At 35.9% G+C, this 26629-nt stretch overlaps 2 protein-coding genes across 12 annotated transcripts in view; one reads left to right on the top strand and one right to left on the bottom strand.

Annotated features, from left to right (window-relative positions):
• The window catches only part of dock7 (dedicator of cytokinesis 7), a 281118-nt gene that overhangs the window by 108192 nt on the left and 146297 nt on the right, over window positions 1-26629 (top strand). The gene's annotated exons all lie outside the window — the stretch shown is intronic.
• Window positions 100-13687, bottom strand: angptl3 (angiopoietin-like 3). Its single transcript, XM_028810934.2, has 7 exons — window positions 13135-13687; window positions 11078-11188; window positions 10803-10923; window positions 10593-10706; window positions 6507-6602; window positions 3949-4221; window positions 100-2134 (listed from the first exon to the last, which is right to left on the bottom strand). The coding sequence occupies exons 1-7, from the start codon at window positions 13633-13635 to the stop codon at window positions 1944-1946; spliced, it is 1407 nt and encodes a 468-aa protein (XP_028666767.2). The 5' UTR covers window positions 13636-13687; the 3' UTR covers window positions 100-1943.

Genomic DNA, 26629 nt, shown 5'->3' with positions numbered 1-26629 from the left:
ACATTATAAATCTGGAGCATTAATGTATGGGTCATCCTTTTGTGCGCTTTTATTGATTGGAAATAATTTTGCTGTTTTTTTCTTTTTCTTCCTTGCTTCTTTTATTTTTGTTTGATGGAGGTTAGTGCAAAACACCATGTGCTTCTGTAGTCAGAAACGTCTAGTTAAAAATAAAGAATTGTGAAATCAGGATTTTTATTGGCTTTCAGGCAACAAGTCTGCCTTCTATTTGCAAAAAAGTGCAACAACAACTTGCAGTTCTGTTTATCATCATTTAAAAAGCTGTAGTCTGCAGTTCAGTAGTCTGCAGTTCAGTTTATCAGTTTAAACTGTTTGTGTTAACCAGCTGTCAATTATTAGCTAATCTGGATCTGTCTATCAGTTCTTGTTTTTATTGTCTTCCTTTCAAATGGCAGAAAAATGCATTTGCATTAAATTTTAACTTGAATCCATTCAAAATGTGCATACTGGTATCCCAAAGGTTTTAAAACAGAGCAAAATATATACTTTTTAACATTTGCTTGAATGCATTTTTTAATATTTATGATTTAGTTTCATTCTTTATAGCTTTAGTAAGCTTTGTAAAATTTTGTTGCGGTATATTTGTGTGAAATTTTATTTTTAGTTTAGTGCCTTTTTTTTCCTCACTTGCAGTCTAGTCTCTGTAGAGAGATACCATAGGCCTCAAATCAGATCAGTTTTACTCATTCATTTCTATGCTGGAAATTACAGGATTAAACATACATATAACAGAGTTTCAAAACCTGTAACTTCTGACTTCTAGATGTGTGGGTGACTTGGTGGATATACAACTGTGTGTGAATTTTAATCTAACATGTTTTTGACTATGAATTTAAAGATGTCAGTAATTGTTTTTGCCCTTGATTTGTAGAGTACCAGCATATTTATTATGGAGTTGAAAATGCTATGGGCATTTAGTATTGACAGTGTATAACACGTTCATTTAATTTAGGTGAATTGCTGCAAGAATTATTCATAATTTTTATTTTGCGTTTATTAATGATAATAACTGCACAATTTTTTGGTTTACAAATTACATTCAAGAGTATTGAGAGCATAAGGCATGTTGCCTCTGCTTTGTTTATATATTATTTTATATATATATATATATATATAATATATATATATATATATATATATATATATATATATATATATATATATATATAATATATGTGTGTGTGTCTGTGTGTGTGTGTGTATATATATATATATATATACACACACACACACATTTTGTTGTGGGCACTGTCATACTGATAAATTGTCATTTACATCCCCCATTCTATGATCATGTCTAAATGTTAATAAATCTACATTCATGTAGTTTATGGACAGCATGAGGCTAAATGTTTATGGATTTGACCCTAATTTGTATTATCCAGAGATGGAATGACAGTATGGTTTCCTTCTAGTAGAGCTTCAGAGTGGTTCTGACATTTCTGCAGCAGGAGCCAAAGATACCAAGTAGTATGCATATTATGAAATATATGCTTTGAGGTAACTATAAATGTTGTTGACAGATAGGGCAGAAATAGTTGCTAAAACATGCGCATTCAGCATGGTACCTCTGGTCTCTTCCTAAAGTATTTTTATAAATAATTAGGTAATGTTACTGTGTTAACTTAGCAACAGTTTAGCTTTATATCCTCTGAAGAGTATATTTTTGGGATTTTCATCTTGCGTAGTATTTGGTCCTATTATGGTAAGTACGTAAGTAAGAAAATTATGCTTTTCTGGTTCTGGTTCCTTCCCACAAGATGAGCTAAAATACCAAGTTGTCAGCAGTATCACATTTTAAAACCAGGCCATGTTTCCACAGATAAAGTTTTAGAATCACTTCATAATGTGAATAATAAGCTTCTACCCACAATTTGGATGTCTAATTTTCCACCTTTTTGACTGTGAGAATCATAAATCAGTTAAGATGGGCGATCGAGTGTTCCAGTATCAGAAGGACGAATCTTGATTTTAGTTGACTTTAAGTATAAAGAATTTCCTTTTGAGAGTTTCCAGTTAACCACTCTGCGTCTTTCAAGGCGACCCTTTGGACGTACCCGGATGAATTTTCCATTCAGGTTCGAATCACCACAAGCATTGAACCACCACCCACCTGCAGAAACAAAATGAAATCAATTAAGTCAATAAATGTACCAGGTAGATTTTTGGAATAAATATTTTGTTTCTTGAAATAAAAATTTTTTTTAGCATCATGATAATTCTTCAAAAACTTTCTCATTTGGGCCATCTCTATACTTTTTGATTGTAAAAGCCAATCTTAGAAAGTAAATGTTTAATGTTAAATGTATACAGTGTTTGTTTACTTTCTATAGACTGTCAGATTTTCAAACTTACTAAGAATGTGCTATAGCCTTTACCCCCTGTACATTATCATGACATAGAACTTTCTTAGCTATAACTGTAGAACAGAGTGTTAATTAAGGCAATTTGGAAGTAGTCTTACTGCTAGCATGAACTATTAGATATGTTTGCAAACAGGAGATGGCATAAAGTTTTTGACCGTGTCTGAAGTATGACTGTATGACCAAATGCAGTGAAATGAAACAAGATATATAAGCAACTTTTCTTTAATATCAACTTTTTCTCTTATTTTTGTATGAGCTGTTTTGCTTTGAAATTTTACTAAAACTTTTAAAAGGAAGATTTTTGGTCTGTGGAATTATTTAAACATGCTTCACATTGGTGCTAGAGTCATCCTTTGAAGCAAACTAAAAACTGCACAACCTTGGTAATTTTGGCAGCTTCATCGAAAGGAACTTGCTATTTTGGTTAATGCAGAAAACACGTACTTAAGTAATGCATTTGACTGTTAATTTATTGCAGTGGACACCTAAGTGTTATATTTTGACTTAGTTTAATATGCATTTAATATGGCTTAGCAATTTTTCTGAATAGTAAGTTTGGAGGAATATCTAGCTAGCAGGTTTTATTCCTGGAGTAGCTGTGTATAACCTGTCAAGATGCAAATGAGCCTACTTGTTGTTTTGTTCTTTCCCCCATCCAATCACCATTGTCTTGCTACTGACAAATTGCCATTTTCTGCCTAACATGCATGCCTGCTTTAGTGCTTGGAGATGTGAAGTCGCTTCAGATAGACACGCGTTATGCTCATATCTGAGGCTTATGAAGTCTGTTTAAAATAATGTTATCATTGTGTTGTACTCATTTTCATCTTTACTAAATTTAATTTGATGTATGCAATTTAAATTTCACTGAAAATATTATTTAGAAGTAGTAAATGGATTAAATTCCTAGCACTAAAAAAAGTATAATGAGAAAGATCCTCTGTATATTAATATACCCTAATTGCTAGGAAAAAACGAAGGATAGATTGAGATTTTATTATAGGAGAAAATGTATAATGATGTGGATCTAATTATTTTTTTAGACAAAACAACTTATTAAGTATCAACTTCTAATGAAATTTAGAAACTGTCAGGCAGTCAAAGGAATAATTCAAAGCTGAACCTAAGATCTGCTATGTACAGTATGTACTATAAGGGATAAGGGTCTGTGGTTGTGACTGTGGGAGTGCAAGCATTCATAGTGGTTAATCAGGGATCTGAGATTAACTCATAATTCAGTCACAATCTGTATTTTGAATGTTCTCCTTCTCTCATCATGGGTTTACTATAGATACTCTGGTTTACTCCAATAAACTAATATTGTGATTATTAGATTATTTAGCAACTAATCTTCAGGGTTAATTACCTTCTGCTCTGCTCAACCCATGATAATAGAAATTACAGTTTCATAGACTGAATAGACCGCTGAAATGTGACTGACGTTTGTATCAGAAGAATACATCTAATTAATATACATCTAGTTAATTACACAGTAAGAGTTTGGTGTTTTTGTAAATGGTAAAAATTCAGTGTTTTTAAATATAAAAAAAGACTATCATACCAGAATAATTTTGTGCACAATTGAAATCATCTTTCTTGTCATTGTCTCTGTCTTTGGTGGAGAACTTCATTCCCGTTTGGTCGTTTGTTGAAATGGGCAGGTCACCTGCAACCTGATGTAGATGGATGGTGTAGTCTGACTCCTTGCCACTCAGTCTGAAAATATATTCTACAAAATACTTTTCATTTTTCCAGTCTTCAATGTCAATGTGTAGTATATACTCTCCTTGTCTAGAAATGGCATGGGTTTTTTCAAGGCCTAGCCAGAATTCACCTAAAACAAAAGTAAAAAAGAAAGCTTTTTGCAATTTTTATCAATTTTTTATTATATGTATACAGTGAGACAAAAGGAAACCTACTGTACAGGCTTTTAAATGATCGTCGCGCAGCACAACATGCAGATCACGCAGCACGGCAGCAGCTGTACAGACTTTTAAGCTGATCTGTCCGCATCTCCTTAGCGTGTGATCAGCCATCCTCACCACCTCCCTCCTGCCCCTTCACAACGCGAGTGGCAGAGATGTGAAGTGGCAAGCGTGAAGTGCACCCCCGGTGGGGATTGGGTGGTGGGCGAGTAGGGAGCAAAGCCCCTTAGTGTGTGTGTGTGTGTGTGTATATATATATATATATATATATATATATATATATATACACAGTACTGTGCAAAAGTTTTAGGCAGGTGTGAAAAATTGCTGCAAACAAAGAATGCTTTCAAAAATGTAAGTGTTAATCATTTATTTTCATCAATCAACAAAATGCATTGAATGAACAAAAGAGAAATCTAAATCAAGTCAATATTTGGTGTGACCACCCTTTGCCTTCAAAACAGCATCAATTCTTCTAAGTACACTTACACTTACTGTCCTGCTCCACTGACAGACTGAGAAGATCATTCCTCCCCCAAACTATGCAACTCTTCAATTCCACCAGAGGGGGTAAACGTTGAACATTATTCAAGTTATTGTCTGTTTTTTACCTGCATTTTTTATTACTCTTTAATATTTTTTGCTGCTGGAGTATGTGAATTTCCCCCTGGGATTAATAAAGTATCTATCTATCTATCTGTCTATCTATCTGTCTATCTATACACAGTTTTTGAAGGAACTCGGCTGGTAGGTTGTTCCAAACATCTTGGAGAACTAACCACAGACCTTCTGTGGATGTAGGCTTCCTCACATCCTTTTGTCTCTTCATGTAATCCCAGACACACTCAATGATGTTGAGATCAGGGCTCTGTGGGGGCCATACCATCACTTCCAGGACTTCTTGTTCTTCTTTACGCTGAAGATAGTTCTTAATGACTTTGGCTATATGTTTGGGGTCGTTGTCCTGCTGCAGAATAAATTTGGGGCCAATCATACGCCTCCATGATGGTATTGCATGATGGATAAGTATCTGCCTGTATTTCTCAGCATTGAGAACACCATTAATCCTGACCAAATCTTCAACTCCATTTTCAGAAATGCAGCCCCAAACGTTCAAGGAACCTCCACCACGCTTCACTGTTGCCTGCAGACACTCATTATTGTACCTCTCTCCAGCCATTCGACGAACAAACTGCCTTCTGCTACAGCCAAATATTTCAAATTTTGACTCATCAGTCTAGAGCACCTGCTGCCATTTTTCTGCACCCCAGTTCCTATGTTTTAGTGCATACTTGAGTCGCTTGGCATTGTTTCCATGTCGGAGGTATGGCTTTTTGGCTGCAACTCTTCCATGAAGACCACTTCTGGCCAGACTTCTCCGGACAGTAGATGGGTGAACCTGGGTTCCACTGGTTTCTGCCAGTTCTGAGCTGATGGCACTGCTGGACATCTTCCGATTTCGAAGGGTAATAAGCTTGATGTGTCTTTCATCTGCTGCACCAAGTTTCCTTGGCTGACCACTACGTCTATGATCCTCAGCTTTGCCCGTTTCTTTGTGCTTGAACAGCACATCTTGAAACCCCAGTCTGCTTTGAAATCTTTGTCTGGGAGAGACGTTGCTGATGCAGTAGAACTACCTTGTGTCTTGTTGCTGTGCTCAATTTTGCCATGACATGAAGCTGTCTTCCACAACCTCACCTTGGTAGCAGAGTTTGGCTGTTCCTCACCCAGTTGTAAGCCTCCTACACAGCTGTTTCTGTTTCAGTTAATGACTGTGTTTCAACCTACGTGTAACATTGATGATCATTAGCACCTGTTTGGTAGAATTGGTTGATCAAACACCTGACTAGAATCCTACAAAATCCCTGACTTTGTGCAAATGTACCTATAAGAATTGATGCTGGTTTGAAGGCAAAAGGTAGGAACACCAAATATTGATTTGATTTAGATTTTTCTTTTGTTCGCTCACTTTGCATTTTGTAAATTGATAACAATAAACAATCATTATTTATATTTCTGAAAGCATTCTTTGTTTACAGCATTTTTTCACACCTGCCTAAAACTTTTGCACCGTACTGTATATAAGAGAGAGAGAGGGCGATACACACAGTTGTATATACCATATGCTGTAGTTCACATAATGTTTATGTTGCACTTTGATTAAAGACTAATTGCATTATCAAGAAAACCTTACTTTCAAGCTTTCCAAAGCCTTGTTCGTATTTATCCCAGTTCTGGTCAAAGTCCACTGACCCATCCATCCGGTGCTGGATGACTGTCCAACCGCCCTCTAAGCAAAACATACAAGAATTTAAAACTACTTCACAAACTTCTTGTTGGCTAATCTGAAGATAATCTACAGATATTTATAAATCAAAAAATACAGCAGGAAAATTATTTGTAGATACGTATACAATAATACAATACAGTTTATTTTTGTAAAGCCCAAAAGCACACAGGAAGTGCCGCAATGGGCTTTAACAGGCTCTGCCTCTTGACAGCCCCCCAGCCTTGACTCTCTAAGAAGACAAGGAAAAACTCCCAAAAAAACCTTGTAGGGGAAAAATAGAATAAATGGAAAATACAGTACAATTAGGTATAAAAGCTCAGAGATAAGTTATTGGAATCCAGCTACTTTGCATTAAGCACACAATATATTTTCTAAAGATCATTCTGTCTATTGGTAATCAAAACAGGCTTTATTAAACAAAATAAAATATTGTAGAAGACTACAATATTTTTAAATTATTTATGTATTCATTTGTATTCCTTTTTTAACAATTGAGTCAACTAATTCGTTTTTGTTTCCTTACTCCCCATAATCCTGAATTAGGAGGTGGCTCAGAAAGTGGGTTCTCTTCCTGGGTCCTCCCTTTGTGGAGAGCGCTTTGAGTGAGAAAAGCATTATATACAGTAAGGCTCTGCCTGGGCCCTACAGCACAAGATTCATGGTCCCAGTTTATGGCAGGAGTGGGCTTTGATCCAGCAAGCTTTTAATGTATATTCCATCTCTGTGGTCACAAGAACACGCTTCTTGCTCAATTAGTGATTGTTGGGTACATGACTCTCTAGTAGTGAAATAAAGACAGCTTCATTCCTGAGAGATGTGACTCTAGTTTTTGGATTGGAGAATATAATAGAGTTCCAGTAATCAGATGCCCTTTTAGTTTGACTGCATGGAACCTAGTGCTTTTTGAAAGTCCTAAGTAATTGCTAGCTAGTGAGGGCATCTAACAGTGGCACCTAGCATTTAAGAAGAAACTCTATTATCTGAGAATTCAGATATGAGAAAAAATTCAGTTCAGAAAATATAAGCAAGTTCCTAATTTTCTTAAATTCATGCCATTTTGAGTAAAAGCAGTATAAAAGTGAATTGTTTTGACCCTGACCTCTTTTAATATTAGTATTTAAACTATTCTGATTCATCTCTTTTTCCAACAGTTACCACAGTTAAGCAAAAATATTTTTTCAAGAAATTAACTTGACCAAATTAATCAAATAGCAGCAATTTGTTGATTTTTTTTCATTAGTTTTGTTGGGAATAATTAAATATGTTAATAATAATTCTTTGCATTTATATAGCGCTTTTCTCACTACTCAAAGCGCTCAGCAATTGCAGGTTAAGGGCCTTGCTGAAGGGCCCAACAGAGCAGAGTCCCTACTGGCATTTACGGGATTTGAACTGAGTGCAGATCCCTAGCCTCAGAGCCACCACTCTATTTGTAATGAGGAGTTTTTGAGCATGCACCATTAATGTAGTTGAACACCAGGCTTCTTGATTGTGTAGCTCAGCAGTAAGCGATAGCGGTGTGGTGGAAGATTGGTGTAGCAAGTTTAGTTGGCTTGATCTAAAACTTGTGCCTTTATTAATCTCTTCATTTCTTAGAGTCAAAAGATTCTTGTTATTAAAGAAATCCCAGGTCCAACCAATCACAAGTAAAGAGTGAAATGGTTGAGATTGGAATAAATACGTTGATTTGTGGTGAAAGCTGACTAGTTGAATGGGTTTAAACAAATGCAGAGACACATGCGCTGAAAAGCTAAAATATACAAGCATGCTAAATTTATACACTACTTGTGTGTGAATCCCAGACTAAATATGATGGTTAGAAAAATATTTAAACTATTCAGATGCACAAGAAACTTGATTATTAAAGGGTAGTTTCCAGAAGATTCTGTTGTTGCATTAATATACTATTGGAAACACAGGAAAATGGAAAATTTCACATGAACTTTTCTTCCAAGTGGCATCTCCCAGTGGGGAAATTCAGGGATCATTTTGTAATGTAGATTCCCTGACTTGTGACCTACCCCTGATCAGTACATCCAGTGATATAATTTGGAGGCTGTGTTGTATGTAAAGTGTCCCAGACTCCACTTAATGCTTTTCCTTTGCTTTTAACTTTAATGAAAAATCAGATCAAGTCAACACTGGCAGAAGTGAACATGAATAATGAGAAGTTGTCTATATTGTGATGTTCCAAACATTACTTCCAAAAATTCCTTTAGCATATGAGTGCAGCATCAGTGTAGAAGAGTGCTGAAATGAAGGATATCTGTCGAAATAAGGACCAGTACTTACTGTCTCTGATTTTTAACTGCAAAGATTGAAATTGATGAGAAAGTGCTGCTGAGTCCTACACATCCTTTGTGTAGCCTGCTCACTACTATAAAGGGAATGTAGAAATTGAGGTAAAAGTGGTGGGTGCAGGCTGGTACCCTTCTATGCATTTGATTAATATTTATTATTTAAATGTACACTACTGGTCAAAAGTTTTAGAACACCTCAGTTTTTATGGAAATGCATGCAGTTTAATGTCTTAATGTTTCATGAAATCAAGACATAGAACAATTAAATAAATAAAAAAGTAAAAGAAACATTAAGTGTACAAAATTTTATTCAAATTTTTGATTTCATCAAAGTAGCCTGCACCTTTTGTTGATAAAACAGCCAAACTGTGGTAACCCTTTTGATTCAGAATGCCAGTCACTCTATTAAAGTCACCAACTCGGCCTTCAGCAGAAGAACCCCGAGCCATCACACTTCCTCCTCCATGTTTGACAGTTGGAGTCACACACTGAGGAACCATCTTTTCCCCAGCTTGACGATGTACAAACAACCTACATGATGAACTGAAGATTTCAAACTTTGATTTATCTGTCCATAAGGTTTTCTTCCAGTGTCCTGTAGTCCACAACTGGTGTTTCAAGGCCCTATTTTGTCCTTTCTTACTACCATTTGCCCAGTCAAACCTGCAGCACAAAGTCTTCTCTTCACAGTAGAAACTGAGACTTGCTTTTTTCGACCTGCACTATTATGCTGTGCTTGTGTGCTTGTGCTGTGAGGTGCCTACCATGCTAGCTGGTGACCTTCAGAATCTTGTCTTCTGATTGGATTGTATCTTTGGGTCTGCCAGATCTCTTCCTATCAGAGTTGCCTCCAGTTTCCAGTTACCTTTGGATTATGTGTGTTACTCACTGACACTTTGTTTTTTTTTTCTTAGCAGTTAATGAAAGGCCTACACTTCTAAGGGCAATAATGCTCTGTCTCATTTCATTTGATTACTGCCATTTTCTTCCTATTATCACTGGAATATTGTCCAAGTAGTGCTTCAGAGGGTGTCCAACTCTGCTTTAAGAAAGACAGAGGGTTTTTAAGTAATCAACAGAAGTTGGGACGCCTGTGCAAATTGTTTGTTTCAACTCGAAGGTTTCATTTACTTTAATTGCTGCAGAGCATCTGTAGGTTGTAGCCCTTTAGTTCCCTGACGCAGGCTCATTTGTAATAATCTGACATTTTCTTTGTTTTCAGTTTTTGCTAACCTAAGCTTTAAATTTAAACTTCTGGCAGTTTACTGCTTACCTTTTCTCCATTTTTGGTCATTCATTGCATTTCAACTGATTAAATTTGGGGGGGGGGGGAAAAATGGAAAAACTGAGGTACTCTAAAACTTTTGACCAGTAGTGTATATGCTTTGCAATGATCAATTGGGATTTATGCATGTTATAATTTATAAATTATTATATGATGAGTGAATATGGGATTTTAACTAGAAAAAATAAGGGAACTACATTTGGCATTCAGGTAAGCTGTTCAGTGCAATTAGACAGCAGTGTTATCTGTTATATCCCCATTTTCTGTGCTGTCCCTTCTACGTTTATTATTTAGAACTGCGCAGTTCCTATACATTATAGTTACAAAAACGCATTATTGAGTAGTCCGAGTGAAGAATGGCTGAATAATGTAAATACAAATATAAAAATATTTCCAAGAGCTTACCTTCTGTCATCTCACAGTAAACGTGAAATGGTTCTGATTGATTTGGCTTGATAGCGTAAATTCCTGAAGTAGTTTGACCACTGAGGTAGATTGCATTGCAGTCTGTAGGGGGATCTGTGAAATGAGTTGTGGTAAAAAAAAATCAGTATGCTTACGAGGTTATCCCTTGAAATTTTATTTTTCATTTTTAAACAAGTGGAAAATACAAACCGTTTTTGTCTGAGGTCATGTTATTAGTGGTGTTCATCATTAGGTATGGAATGACGTCTGGCTCCGTATTCACCGCAGAAACGGAGTTGTCGATGTTGTCCTGTAAAGTGGGGTAGCTGAGCTAAATCATGAAACAAGCTTTTCGTTAGACGAATAGTAAATGTGCAGGAAAGCCCTTTTAAATTTCTGTCTATTAAGCTCTCAAATTTATATTATACTGAAGTGTGTTTTGTTTTGTCAATAGTTCTCTTTGCTTTGTTAATTACATGACATACCTTTTCCTCCAGGTCTTTAATTTGGGTTTTTTGTTGGTCTAGCTGGGTATGTTGTTCATGAACAACCTTAACAAGATCTCTTATATTTTTCTCCTGACCTTCAATGATTGCCTAGAGAAGTACAATAATAGATAATATAATTAGTCTGTTGTTATACATTAGATGAGGTTTATTTTATTCTGTATAGCAATACATACATTTTAGACACCTCCATAGCTTTTATGAATTATTCTAACTCTCTATTAAAGTGTATTAAATTTAACTTTTTTTAGATTCAATTTTATTTGAGGAAATAAAAAATCAAGTAATAATTTTGAACCCATAGACATTTCAGGACTGAACTTGTCCTATAATATAATGTATAAAGCTTATAATGTAAAGTTCTTATTCAGGTTATACTAGGTATAATGCGCATATTCAGGTGAATGAGTCAGGAAGAGTGATGTATTTTTTCAGCACTAGAGGAAGTGATTAATAGTTATAAATCACTAGTATTTTGGAAACTCATAAAGTACAAACTCATTCCAAGGCTGATGAAAAATTAATACATTTTTTAATGTTCTATTTGTAATGAGGAGTTGTTGAGCATGCACCATTAATGTAGTTGAACACCAGGCTTCTTGATGGTGTAGCTCAGAAGTAAGTGATAGTGGTGTGGTGGAAGATTGGAGTAGCAAGTTTGGTTGGCTTGATCTAAAACTTGTGCCTTTATTAATCTACATTTCTTAGAATAAGGTGTGATGCCTAATGACTATGAAGATTAAACAGTGCCATTGTTTTTATTCCTACTTTTGCTTCATTTGGACTATGCAGGTTTACAGTCATTTTTATTTTTATCGTGGTAATTATAATCATCATGAGTCTACGCCCCACAACCTGATTCACTGATTCTTTAATTGGAACAGATAATCTGACACTTATTTTTATTTTCAATTTAAAGTCAGCAAGTGGAGAAGATGAAAAAGATTGAAAAGGGAAGAAGGTTTAACCAAAGATGTAACAGAAACTAATAAAGGATAACCGTCTCTATTGTGGGATGGAGTGGGGATGGGGAAAAGGCTAACTGAATTTCTCACTGTTATTTGGATTTACTTTGAATTTTATTAGGGTGTTTACAACAAATCTCTTATTTAAAGTCCAAACTAACCCAGTCGAGAATGGATACCCCTAATTTGCTGTATTGTAATAAGTATTCCTATTAAGCCTGACTTTTATCTCACTTCCAGGTTTAAGCAATTTATCTTCATCTGTAGTGTAGCATTTTATTTTTAAGATTTCTGTGTTATTAATGTGATGAGAATTTGCAATATGCAAGCTTTCGAGGCGACTGAGGCCCCTTCTTCAGGCGAGATGTAATCATTGTTATCGACTACAACTCTACACCGCTGAACAGTCCCCACATTCTTATGCAATAATATACTAAAATACCGGTGTGCATCTGGTTATTGGGGTGTCTTGATGTTGCATAAGTTCTAGAATTTCCTTATTTTTCTACTACTTTTCCAGTTCTTCTGTGTTTCCTACAATCCTTTTTCTAAACCATTGTGAAACTTATGTGTTGAGTAGCACATGTAACAATTTCATTATACTCTGTACACGTGAAGGTAAAAACCTTATAAAACCTATAAGAAGGCTTCACTTTAGCTAATTTTCTTTTTTAATCCATTTTCTTTTTGAGTATTGTTATAAATATAACTTGTATTCTAAAATTCTAAATGATATTTCAAAATACCTGTGATTTCGGATATGGGCTACCACAATTTTAAAAAAGGCACCAGTATGTCAAACTATGCATTGTACAACAATGAACTGATCTTTTTCTTAAAAATTAAAAGTCTTTTTAATGTCTTTTGTCCACCATACTACTATAGCCACACACATACTAATTATTATTGGCTTTTTGTCAAGTGCAAAAGTGTTCATGTCTAATATTTTCATTTAGCAGTAAATCAATTAACAAATTTAGCAAAATAATCCTAGATTATGTGGTAGGCAGAAACCATAGTGGTGCTACTGATCATTTAAGTTTTCTGTTCTGTTTTATATGTTAATTTTACCTTAAGAGTTGAAATTTCTTTCAATTCATTTGGCAAAGGTAGATTGTGCGTAAGCCCATTCAGCTTCTGTTCCAGCCCTCCAACTTTACTTTCCAGACTTGTTCGATCATCTATGATTTCATTAATTTTGGAATTAATTTCAAGGGACATGTTCCGGACTTCTTCATTTTTTATCTTTAGGATTGTAGTGGTTTTCTTGAGCTCCTCTTCTTCTACTTTGATTTGGTTGGTCTGTAAGGAAAGCTCATAGAAAGATTTGTCGAAAATGCTGAGTCTCTGGAATATGTCATTAATCTGGCCTTTAGTTTTGTGTACAAAATCTTTTAGTCCATGGCCCAACTGAAGAAGGCCATTGGCGAGGATTCGGACATCATCAAGCATCGCAAATCTAGATTTTGTTTCATCTGGTGAGTGAGTAATTGAAAAGTCTTCAACTTTATCCATTCTGTTGGTACATATACAAGGAAATAGTATAAATAGCAAGATAAAAGAAGACTTCATGTTTGAAAATCTTTTCTGTAGTGGGAGACCCAGAGGCTGTCTTCAGGAGTGAGAGCCTTGTATATATTGCTGTGTGCCGATATGACTAGTCAATCATTAAGCAGTCTTTGGACAGCCTGGAGTTGCCTTGCAAGTTTTAAAAGTTAAAAAATCCATCATCTCTGGGTCTAAAAAGTGAAAATGTAATCAAATAACTTCAGATTATCTTAATATATCAGTATCACATTTTGCTTTTTACTGTTAAAAGTGCAGTGCTGGACACATATGTTCTTTGTGAAATAAAAAATGCAACAATATGTATTAATCAAACAGTTCTCTCTCTTATTTTCCATTTATCCTCTCTGCTTAGTATATTACCTGAATGTATGTAATCATGACAACTTATCAAAATGTTATATTTTGATATTATTATGTCAAAAAACTGCTTAAAGAGAATTGAGAGCATAGCAATAACAAGAAATCTGAAGGCACAGCTGTAGTATGTGTGTAGTATTGTTTTTGATTTGTTTTCTTGTATCGTGCCTTCAAGAGACTGGAGAGGAAATGAAGACTCTGCCAAATAACACACAAAGTTTCAGAATCCAAAGGTCACTCCAAATCTTTCAGCAAAGTCCAAACAGAAACCAGAAATCGTAGCCTAAGGTTCAAAGCACAAAATTTGTTAAACGGAGTTCAAAACACAAAGCTTTTCACACACTAACAAAGTTTTTATGCATAACCGTGGATATTGAAGATGCGCACATACGTCATCTTTGGGTAGTCTTACCACGACAGCTGTTAATAAATGGCCACAAAATGGTAATACTCAAATAAGTATGGCATTGCAGTAAGCTGTTAAATTTATAACATTACTAGTCATTTAGCCCGTTACAATAACGGGCGCTAGAACGGTAGTGCATAAACATTAGTAGGAACAAGGGACTTTGACCTCATTCTTTTTGTTGGTCGTATTTTTCTTTCTGTCAGCCATTCTTTTGTTGATGTTTACTTGCTGAGCTGACCATTCTTCGTGGGCTGCCACCGTGTATTGTGTGTCTTTAATTTTCTGTGACGGTAATACTGTCTTGTACGGCTCTATTCAATAAGGGCGCGTAGATAATTTAGTTCAAATGGCTCTGGAATATGTGAAGAGCAACAGGTGCAGATCTTTATTTACGCGCGCCTTTATTCGCTGCACCCAATTGAGGTCGTCCTTTTGAGGCTCGCCTTTTTGTGCGCGCCCTTATTGAAGGATGCCTGTGCGTGCCCTTATTGAAGGATACCGTCTTGTATGTCCGTAATATACGTCCGTAATATACCTTTAATTTTCTCTGGTGGTAATACAGGCGTGCGCGTCGGTAATATGCCTTTAATCTCCTCTGACAGTAATACTGGCTTGTATGTGGCTGTAATATGTGTCACTGTATTGTGTACCTTTAATTTCCTCTCGCAGTAATACTGGTTTGTAATTCCGTAAAACGCCTCTAACTTTCTCTGACAGTAATATCGCGCATAGCACCGTGCCCCGCGCATGTGCACTTCACCAGAAGACACACACACACGGACACCTGGACGCACATAGGGATTTTATATATATAGATTAAATGCTGGTCCAAACAAAATTTAAATAGCAGATTTAGATTCTGCACCTAAAAATGCCTCTGATAGGAAAAGAGAGAGCCCTTATACCATGTGAGGTAAGGTTAGAAATAATTAGAAACGACGCCAAACTGTAATATCTTGTTAATTGAAAATAAAGAAAAAATAACTTTAACTACAGGTTATTGAAAGTCCAACAGAGAGTGAATGATTTAAGAGAAATATTCTGATAAACTCCAAAATCAAAGGATCATGAATAGATGCACTCTACTGTCATTTAACTGCAGCCTATCATAAGTTTTCTTAATAAAGTACAGACCAGTAGGGAAAATTGGTGGAAATTGTTATTAATACCTCAAGTTAAATTCTGTTCTTGCTTTTGTTTCATATGGCTCATTCCATTAAAAACATAATTTTTTTTTATATAAATAGTGCACTGTAGTGCTCCAGTAGTTTTTCTGTATTTTTGAATTCATTATTGTTTAGTTATGCTAAATTTAAACATTATATTTAATGTTTTTAAATGCCTCTGATTTCATACTTTTAACAATGTAAAACTTCAGACTGAAATTGTAGAGAAGTACCACTTTATATTCTAAGTAATAGCAACTTTATCATATAAAAAGATTTGAACAGAGAGAATGTCTACATACATTTGCGTTTCTTCCGTTTCCTGCACAGCTAAGCATTGTTTCTTACCTGTTTGAGCTTCTGCTGTATGCAGGTCAGGATGGTCTGACATCTGTCATGATATCTTTTGTCACAATGAACCACTTACAGGAGCAGCTGTGTGTTTTCAACTTCATTTTTTTAGTGAAAATACTTCTGAATTGAAACACATTACTTTTCGTCCAATACAAATGGAACATTGAGGTATGGGAAGTCCTGTCTTTAATCAGAAAAGATTAACAAATTAAGATATTATACATTTCAGCTACGTTTGCAGTTATTGCAATAAATTAATTAGTGAGCAGCTGGGTTTTACATATGGGATGCTTTTTTTTTTTTTTTTTTTTTTGTACAAGAGCCCTCACTGGTAGCACTGGTATAGCCAAGATTGAACATCTGTCAGTTGCAAGGCCATACAATCCTAAATAATGTGCCACCCTGTCTCCCTTGTTGCACTAGGAAAATACCAGTGGATGGTGTCACAAATATTATCTGTTTTATTTTACAGTTATAAAAAAAAGATTAAAGGGGAAAACCTTCCCAATTCCACACACTAAAACTGGTATGCAAACCCCTCCTTTCCTATATTACTGTAAATCCTGCTCTTATGGTTTTCTGTCAGAAAAGGTTATATGGCATTATTTAAAAAAATCCTATATTGTAAGTATCGCTTTTAGCAAACACAAGCAAAGAAAATCGTCATTACAGACATGTTGTAAATGGTTACTTGTTCTGTCAGTCTTGTATTTCCAATCGTAACTCCTAACAATGAAGAACTGAGAAATTTGGTATCAGTGTTCTTATGGTTTAATTATATTGATTTCCATTACTAATATAAAACCTTCATTGTTTGCAAAATATAAAGGAAATTTGCAGACAGAAATGACTTGTAATAAAAACTGTTTTTAAAGCTGAGGTGCTCTTTTGTAGTGACAAAAATAATATGACCATACCCATTATGTCACTGTAGCTTTTTCTTTAATTCAAGTTCATCTATATATATATATATATATAAAAGTCTTTTCAGTTTAACCAAAAGAGAAGAATTTAATAGCATGAAGGGAATTAGTGCAGTGGATTGAGATGGTGACTTTAAAATGAGTTCATGAAGAACACAGGGACATAGTTGGAAATTTATTAAGGGTAAATTTTGCACAAACATTAGGATGTTTTTCTTTACACAGATAATCATAGACACTGGCAAGCTTTTTTGGGTTGAATGACCTGTTCTCGTCTAGATTGTTCTAATGTTTAATTTTAGTTGACATTTAAAGAATTGCAGTTTGCAAATTTTGGTCATCCAGGTACTTTTTTCACATGACATAATTCTCTTGTTTCTTGTTTGCAGCATGTGTAATCTCTTTACACCGGCTCTGTAAATGCCAACTGGCTTGGTATTTTTTAACTTTTTTTTCTTATTAATTAGTGCTTCTATTATAAAGTAACACATTCAAAAAATTCAGAAATAATAAAAGTATTATTTCTTAACTTCCTTAGTGTTAGTCCCGAGTGTCACTTGGGCAACGGTATGGACGCGTCTCAGATAAGACACGAGGTTACTCGGTCTATAAAAGTGCCAAAAGCGTTAGTGCCGAGTGTTACTTGGGCAACGGTGTAGGCGTGTCTTACGTAAGAGTCAGGCCCCAGCGTTACCTGGGCAACAGTGTAGTCTTCTCATAGCCTCATAATGGTGTCTTGTAAGAAATGTCTCTCATCAGCAGTGAGGACGAGGTGAATCTGTCTTCAGGCAGTGAAACTGAAAGTGATTGTGGTGAATCCCAAAGTGACACTCATGCTACTCACACGTGTGCAGTTCATATTATTATTATTCATCATCATTATTATTTGTCTCATTATTATACTTTCTACATTTCTAAATTTGTATTTTAAGTATTTTGCACATTGTACTGTAGAAAGATGAGATTTAAAAAGTATGTTTTTTTTTTGAGAAAAAATGTAACAGTAAGGAGGTTAAACATGGATGAATGTAAGTCGGGTCTTGAAACCTGAAAAGTCCATCATAAAATCAGACCCTGACTTATATGCCCGTTCAAAAATGCGACACATACATTTTTTTTTTTTTACATCTTCTTGCCTCCTCCAATCTTGCATCAGTTTCTCAGATGCATCGAATTTTGTTGCAGCAGCGCAGTTGCCAATTTCTTTCGCTACTTCAACGACGTTTAATTTAAAACCAGCTTCATATTTTCTTCTAATCGAATGCTCCATCATAGATAAGGGATGCTCTTACGATAAAGTTGTATGAGAGTGTGAGATACAAAAAACACAATCAGTGCAAATGTTGCTTCGGAATAGTTTGGGTATCACCGTGTGGTCACGTAGGCACAATAGAGAGAGAGAGAGAGACAGAGAGAGGTTAGGAGCACATGCTGATACAGCGCATTGCCGCACCCACATAGAATGTAAAGGCCACGTGCGCCGCGGTTACTCTCTCAGTTGGGCGTTAGCATATCGTAATCCCTTGGATGAATAGGGTGAGTTTTCTGCGTTCGACTTATACAACCGACGTTATAAAATACCAGAAATTATATAATAAAATCAAGTCCCAACTTATCCGTGGGAGAACTTATCTTCGAGTATATATGGTACAACCAGCTTTGAAATTAAAGAAACTATACTCATCCATTACACTTGAGGGCAGATTAGAAAGAAAAAAAAAAGCAGTCAAGATTAATGTTAAGTCATTTTGTTAAACAAGCAGTTAGGACAAGGGCTTGTCCAAGAATGTAAAAATATTCAGATGAGCCATGCACATTGAAAACTATATCTAGTCTCCGGCTTGTAAGCTGCCTTTGAGCAGAATGCAGATCATGAGTCTGATGCAGGATATTGTTGGCTTCCCAATTCTCTTACTGCACTTAGTGAAATAAGTGTGATAATCAGTTTGCCTGTTTCACTTTTCAAATTACTGGTATATCTGTAATGTTGTTTCTTTAACTGTTAATATGGGATATAATAGTTTTTTGCATTTCAGAAGTTTTTAAAGAACATTATTTTGGGTAAGTTTTCTTTGTTTGCTGTAAAAGTAACCTGCTCCGAATCACTAGCTGAACTAACTGATTTTATTTTTTAGTTTTGCTTTTGCTATGCTGCCAGTCATGTGCAAGGGCAAATGTGTTTAATTATCAGAAGTAGCAGTACTTACAAACATTAGCAAACTATACACCCTAAACCTTCCTGGCACGATGTAGCAGAGCCCGTAATCACAATGCATTTAAAGGTGCAATCCACTTTGTTACCCAAAATCTTGTAACATGATTGAAAATAAGACTATTCATGCCTGTTGGGAGAATTGATATGCCCTGTTTTATATTATTTTAGCTTCACTTGTCATTTGCTACTGATAATCAGCTGAGCTGTACAAAATGCCCACTCAAGCAAATATTTTAACAACAGCAAAGACTAAATGGTTTGCAGTGCTTAATCAGATGTTGAAACACTGTTGGTGGTTCAACTACAGAAATATAACACAAAGGCTTAGATTCTGGAGTAGGAATGGGCTGATTCCATGCTAGTTTATGGCTACCTTCATCATTCACTCCGGAAGAAAGGCCACACTCAGATTCTTTAACACTAGAATTACCAGAGCCTACAAAAAAACTCATAGATCCGTCCCACCTTAAATCGCTTCGCACCTCTCCATCAGCGTCTTTTGTCCTGTAAATGTTTCGATAAGCAGCAAGCAGCCTACTATCACATCCCCCCACCACCGCACAGTTTTCTCAGCTCAAGTCTGTTTACCTGCGTGTCAGTTGCTTAGAGTTGTATAGAATGAGAAGTCAAGCAAAATGACACCTTTTATAATCACTATATCGTTATTTGGAACACATGCATTTCATGTGTGTTCCGTGTCTACAACAATCTATATAAACACATCGTTAAAACAGAAACATTTTTCATGTTTTAGTAATAATTGACAAAATGTAGACATGAAGTGTATAATGTGTGAAGCCTGAAGTCCAAATATCAAATAAACACTTTCACAAAAGGTACGATAAATATAACAGAACAAGTGCGCTTCTATTCAAGAATATAACTACAGAAAAAGAACCCGCATTAGGGTGCAACATTCACACCCCTTTGATACGATCGCTTCGGTGGCGCAACGGTAACAAGTGTTGATTGGTAATCCAAACTTCACAGGTTCGACCCCGGACGACTCCGTTTTGAGAAGTGAGCTGCTCTTAATCTTACTATCATAGAATAAAAACATACATTTGATTTGAGTCTGTAATAGCCTTTGTAAATTTATGATACTTGTATGTGATAGGGGGATGTGATAGTAGGCTGCTTGCTGCTTATCGACACATTTACAGGACAAAAGACGCTGATGGAGAGGTGCGAAGCGATTTAAGGTGGGACGGATCTATGAGTTTTTTTGTAGGCTTTGGTAATTCTAGTGTGAAGTGACCTTTGGTAATGGGGCTGTTTAAGATACAGTTGAAACAGTTCTGTGTTTGTTTTTGTTGAGGTATGTTTTTTTTTTTACATACCTGTATGCTACCATACAGTTGAATTGGAACTTCACATTTTATAACCAGCATTTGTTTAGAAGAGAGACACAAACCACTTTACTAGACTGAAGAAAATGCTAAAGCTCCAACTTGCACCCTTACAGAAATGTAGGGATGCCGTCTCACACACTCGCTTTGTGGTTTTTGATATTTGTGGCAGTCTCCTTAAACACTAAATCAGTAGAATTTTTTAGGTTTGTTTAAACTGAGCTGCTGCGTGTTGACTCAGCAAACACTATAATGTCCCTGTAGCTATGTTTGCTCAGAGTTTGCTTCACTAGTAACCAAAATTACACTGTGGTCTTTGCCAAAGGTTGTGAATGGTCTGTCATATCTTTTTAAATACTTGTACATTAACTCAGTGGATGGGCAGCTCCCATCCAATAGTCATTTCATCAGCAGATCGGATGATGTGCACACACAAAATTGTGTCATTGCCATCTTCTTTGGCAGTGCTTCATAAGGTTTTATGCCGCTGGTTTGATGACAAAGAGACATCTGGGTTTCAGTTTTAGCTATTTGCTCTCTTTCTGCCTCTCTTTCTTTCTTGCAAATTTCCAGTCAAAACTTACTGAGATTCCTAAACTGACTTAGGTAAAATTTTTTGGTCTGTTGTTTCCAGTTTTTAATATTTGTTCCTCATAGTATTTTCAGGAAGTAGTTCTCTATCCATCCATCCTCGAATCTCCTTAATCCAGTTAGATAAAGTTGCTGAAATATATCCAGACAGCATCAACTGTGAGTTGAGAGTCAATACGCGATGAGATGCCAGGCTAATGAAGGAGACATTTCTGGCAGATTATTTATGGCTTTTGTTTTTACCTGGAAAAAATTAAACACGAGCTTCCCAATAACCCAAATTATTGGTGTCAGCCCATGTAGAATGTCATGCAGTCCAAGCTGAAATGTGCTGCAAGTCTGGTGGTGATTGACATATTAAGAAGAATTGTTTAAAAAAGTTACAGTGGTAACAATTTGTTACAAGTATATTTCTTCAATAACAGTTTCTCGAGATGAATAAATCAACTGTCAGGCAAACAATTTTAACTAATAACAGTAATAATACTTTATATTTAGATTGCACCTTTCCTGTTTTTTCAAATACATGTGGAATATTACAGCACCTATTCTTAAGCAAATATTCTATTAGTGGAAAATGAATATGTGAAAAAGACTTGTACAGTAATCCCTCACTTATCGCGGGAGATAGGTTCCAAGGCCGACTGCGATAACTGAATTTCCGCGAAGTAGGGACACCATATTTATTTAATTATTTAACGTGTATTTGGACGTTTTTAAACCCTCCCTGTATTGTTTACAACCAACCCTTTACTCTATTAATAACAGGGACAACTGCTAAGCAATATGAAATCGGTAGATAAGTTTACACTTACTGTATAGCGAAGTACACGTAGCTATATATGACGTGATGAATATGCTGCGCAGTAAAAATGATGACGATGAAGGTGATAATCCCCTGAATGCCGTAGCAAGAGCACGTTAATGCTGAATGAGTGAGATGAGACTTCCTGGTTAATGCAGCACTCCACACAGGAACTTAACTGCGTGCTCTGATTGGGTAGCTTCTCAGCCATCTGCCAATAGCATCTCTTGTATGAAATCAACTGGGCAAACCAACTGAGGAAGCAAATACCAGAAGTAAAAAGACCCATTGTCCGCAGAAACCCGCAAAGCAGCGAAAAATCTGCGTTATATATTTAGATATGCTTACATATAAAATCCGCGAAAAGTGAACCGCGAAGTAGCGAGGGATTACTGTATATTAAAATATACTGAAATATCTATATTCTCCAAAAATATATTGTATAGTATTTTTATTCTGTACACACACACACACACACACACACACACACACACACATTACTCACACTTCGCCATGTTTTAAATCACAAATTAACCTAACCTGTTCATTTTAAGAATGCTGGATTAACACTGGACTACCTAGTAAAAGACCCACAAAGACTCTTACTGAACATGCATTCTCCGCACTGACTGTAATTGGACTGGTTTTGTAGCCAATAGAAACTAACAGTAGCACCATTTATCATCCATGGAAAAAAATGCCAAAAAGTTTGAAGTAAAACAGTTTTGTTGGACAAAGGCTAATGGGCAAACCTTGCAGTAATGACATTGAGCATTGGGTATTGTGCTAGGGGTTTTGTTCTTGTAGCTTTTATTTTCATGACAGCATGGCACACTTTGGGACCTCTTTTCTCTTTAACCTTTTATTGACGTCATATTAATTTTTGAGGTATGTAGGGCTTGACATTTGCCAATAACAGTTGACACAACTTTATTCTTGATTTCCATATATGGAGGCTTGATCTGATCGCTCCTTCATGCCACTTACAAATGTTTAACCTCTTTGCTGAGTGAATGTTTATCATTGCATTGTATATTTGGCTGCAGGGAAAGTGTGGAGAAATAACATCACCTACATTATTATCTCTCCCAATATATTTTTATATACAATATATTCCATTTATTTATTTTATTTTTTTCTTTTTGGCTGCGTCACCATGTTTTGGCATTCTAGGTTCCAAATACTGCAATCCATCACGAACATGTTGTATTACATAAGTTTACTGGGTAATATTCAAATGGCCTTTTCTTTTTGATTTACCCTCGTAACTTATGATTCAACTTTACTGGTGTATTATCGTGGGATTTCCCTCTACTTGCCCTTTTCCTATTTCCTTTGTTATCGGGTTGGTCACTGTTGCACTTTAACACACAAACACACACTGTACATAGCTATACGCATACACACAGACCCTAACCACAACAGTGCCCCATGAATGACACACACACGCTGATTAAACCTTAGCACTTTGAACCACATAAGTGCTTTAGGAAGAGACTTACTTATTATCGGCACGAACAACATACGATGTTTTAGTGATATCTCCGACCTAAATATTACTTTTTGGTCTACAAGAATACATTTAAACATACAAAGACTCAGCACTCTTGACTATAGGCCATTTATCAGCCAAGAATACCTTCTTTTCGTACTGTTCCAACTATTGAGTGACGCTTCTCACTCTCAGCCAAATAAACCTCGCAGCACAGAAATAACGGCAAAAGTCCGGCTGCACTAGGTGCTCAAAGAAATCTAACTTATTACTTCAATCACTCTAGACATTAAAACAAAGCATAGAAAGTTTAAAACAGCATGGTATTTATTAGAAGAAGAATAATAACACCACTGGAACAAAGAATAATAGAAAATAGGTACTGATAGGAAAGTCTGAATATGTATAGTCTTTAGAAAAAGCTTACGAAAAAAAAGTAGAGATAACAAGGATGAATGTCCCAGGGAGGCATTTGATTTAGCAATCGATGTTCATGATGCCTTTCTGACGACCAGTGCCGTCTTCGTCCGTTCCTCTTCTTCTTCTTCTTCTGTACTTTCTTCTTCTCCTTCTTCTTCTCTCTTCTCTCTTCTTCTCTGACGTTGCTTTCAAAATGAGGCATATTTATTATGAAATGTTATGCCGTGGTTTCACAACACATGCACCTGATTGGCTGGCTGTCAATATGATTGATGAATTTTGCTCTAACTCTTTAATCTATCTTTTCCCAGATAATAAAGTTCTTTGATTTTGCTTCATGTCCGTCTTTCCCAGGCTGTAAACCAAATTGTTGTGCCAGATGTCCATATCAGTAATGTGAGGTGTCGACTCAGTCTTCCTTTCCCAGGTTATAAAGTAATTGAGCCCCCAGCATGTCTTCCTTTCTATGTTGGAACAGCTGTTTTAAAAGTGAGGTGTAAGAAAACCTACTTTGATTTGTTTTAAATGTAGTTCATCTGTTGTTTTATCTTGACCAAAATATAATGGAAAATTAAACCATAATGTACAGATTTTATACACCATAACAACTGGGAAAAACCAAATTCCAGGCTAGAGTTATAAGTGGCCTAATTTGTGTGTAGTATTCAGAATTTCATTGCAGTTGAAAGGATAAAGTGGAAGGCAGAAATGTTGATATAGCTAACAACATGAGCCCATGTATTTTCAGAACACATTCTTGATTTATCACTATGCTCCTGATGTTTTGTTTCTTCTGTGAAGGTTTGACAATTGTTTAGAATTGTTTTATCACACTTGAAGTAGGTGAATCCTAGTTCATCGTATTTCTAGACTTTAATAATGACTCTTTGGATCAGGTTCCTCTTTTACTTTGTTGCCTATTTTGTGATATTGGTGAAAGTGAAGTTGTAGTTTATTTGTTGTTGTGCAGTATGTTTTAAGTAAATGGCAAGTGAGCTTCATTCTCAGTCGAAACACCTGTGCTTGCTTTTATAGTGTTTGTATTTCCTTCATTAGCCAACTTACCTTTGCAGAGTTTAACCGCCTGTCTTTTGTAACTTAGTTGTTCTTACCAAGTATGTTTTAGCAAAATTAACAATTACAAAAATGACATTCTGTGCAAGTCTGGCAACTGTTTGTCAGTTATACACATGAATACTTTGCTCCTTGAAAAATGGTTTTATTTTACATCCTTTTCTTAATTGACTAATCACATCTCAGAACAGGTGAGAGATGGACTAAACACTAAGACATTTCAGAAGAGCTAGCTAGCCTTTAGCTTGACACTTAATTATGATTTGACTTCTTGGGGGGAAAAATGTCAAGGTATAGATGGGTAGCACACTGAGAAAAGCGCTATATAAATGTAATGAATTATTATTATTATTATTAATCAAAATCTCCAACAGTGAGAACATGGACAAATTTACTGAATCTTTGGCTTGTCAATTTGTCTAGTCACTTAGTTTGGAGAAAGGGCTCATAGGCTAGATATCTTGATGTGTACCAATAAGACAGAATTCAGATATTGTACCGCTATGATAGAGAATCAGCGAGCAGCAGGATATGATGGGTGGTTAATTTTAGTTAGTGTTAGGGAATACAGTGTCTTGTATTAATATGATATGTGATGAACCGGAGTAGCTTTTAATGCTTTTTTATGTTTTACCTGTTGTTCCTGGTGATAAACTCCTATAACCGTCACCAGCAAAAAATGAGTTTATAAAACATGACTGAAGTTTACAAAACATACGACTGCAGTTTTATGCAAATTAAAATTTCATTGCACCTCAAGATGAAATCCATTCTCATATAAACTCTACCAATTTGTTCCAAATCCCTGAGCTTTCCAAGTGTGTAGGTTTTGGTGTCTCAGTTTTAGCATTGTTACCTTTGCAGTTAGCAGCACTTTTAACCACATTCTTAACATGAACTTGAGGACCTCCTCACTCTATTCATGATTTAAAATGAAAAGAAACAAAATTCTGTGCCCACTATATGCTTGGGCAGGCAGACCATTTAATCACAAGATCCAGGAAGCACATTTATTTATATAAATTCTGTGTAGATAGTCATAATTTCATTGATATTCAGTTGTGCATTTCATATTTTTATTCATTCATCCATCCATTATCCAACCCGCTGTATCCTAACTACAGGGTCACGGGGGTCTGCTGGAGCCAATCCCAGCTAACACAGGGTGCAAGGCAGGAAACAAACCCCGGGCAGTGCGCCAGCCTACCACAGAGTGTGCACACACACACACACACACACACACACACACACACTAGGGACACTTAAGAATCGCCAGTGCACCTAACTTGCATGTCTTTGGACTGTGGGAGGAAACCCACGCAGACACGGGGAGAACATACAAACTCCACGCAGGGAGGACCCGGGAAGCGAACCCACAGATCTCCTAACAGCGAAGCAGCAGCGCTACCACTGCGCCACCGTGCCACCCCGTTTTATACATGATTGTATTATTTTTTATATTTAATATTATTTTATCATTATTTTTATTTATTATTATATTTTTTCAGGTGAAACAGTAGTTGTTTTTAAAGCCTTCTGGGAATAATGTCACTGAATTATGGTTTCAGATTCTAATTATCAAAAAATGAATATGTCTAAGATATTTGTTAAACAACGTAGACCTTGTCCTGTAACAGCTAAAGTTTGCATGTAAAATCATCCAAGGTTGAAGGCTACATTCAGCAGAAGAACGTTTTATGGACAGAAACACAAGAGATAAAGCATGTACTGTATTTAATCCCAGTGTTAGTATTGTAGTCTTTTCTGTTCATTGACTATTTTACTTATACCACTGGAAAAACAATATCTGTCATCCACACTTCCATTTATTTAATTCTTCTT

Source organism: Erpetoichthys calabaricus, chromosome 10 (genome assembly GCF_900747795.2).
Source record: "Erpetoichthys calabaricus chromosome 10, fErpCal1.3, whole genome shotgun sequence".
In the NCBI taxonomy this organism is placed as follows: Eukaryota; Metazoa; Chordata; class Cladistia; order Polypteriformes; family Polypteridae; genus Erpetoichthys; species Erpetoichthys calabaricus.
This window is presented reverse-complemented; position numbering and strand designations above follow the sequence as displayed.

Bases quoted from the DNA above. Each gene is read 5' to 3' on its own strand.
- angptl3 (XM_028810934.2), bottom strand. From the start codon at position 13,635: ATGAAGTCTTCTTTTATCTTGCTATTTATACTATTTCCTTGTATATGT. The intron at 11,189-13,134 runs GTAAAATTAACA...GTACTTCTCTAG, and splicing joins AAGAAATTTCAACTCTTAAG to GCAATCATTGAAGGTCAGGA. The intron at 2,135-3,948 runs GTATGATAGTCT...TTGTTTCTGCAG, and splicing joins TTGTGCACAAAATTATTCTG to GTGGGTGGTGGTTCAATGCT.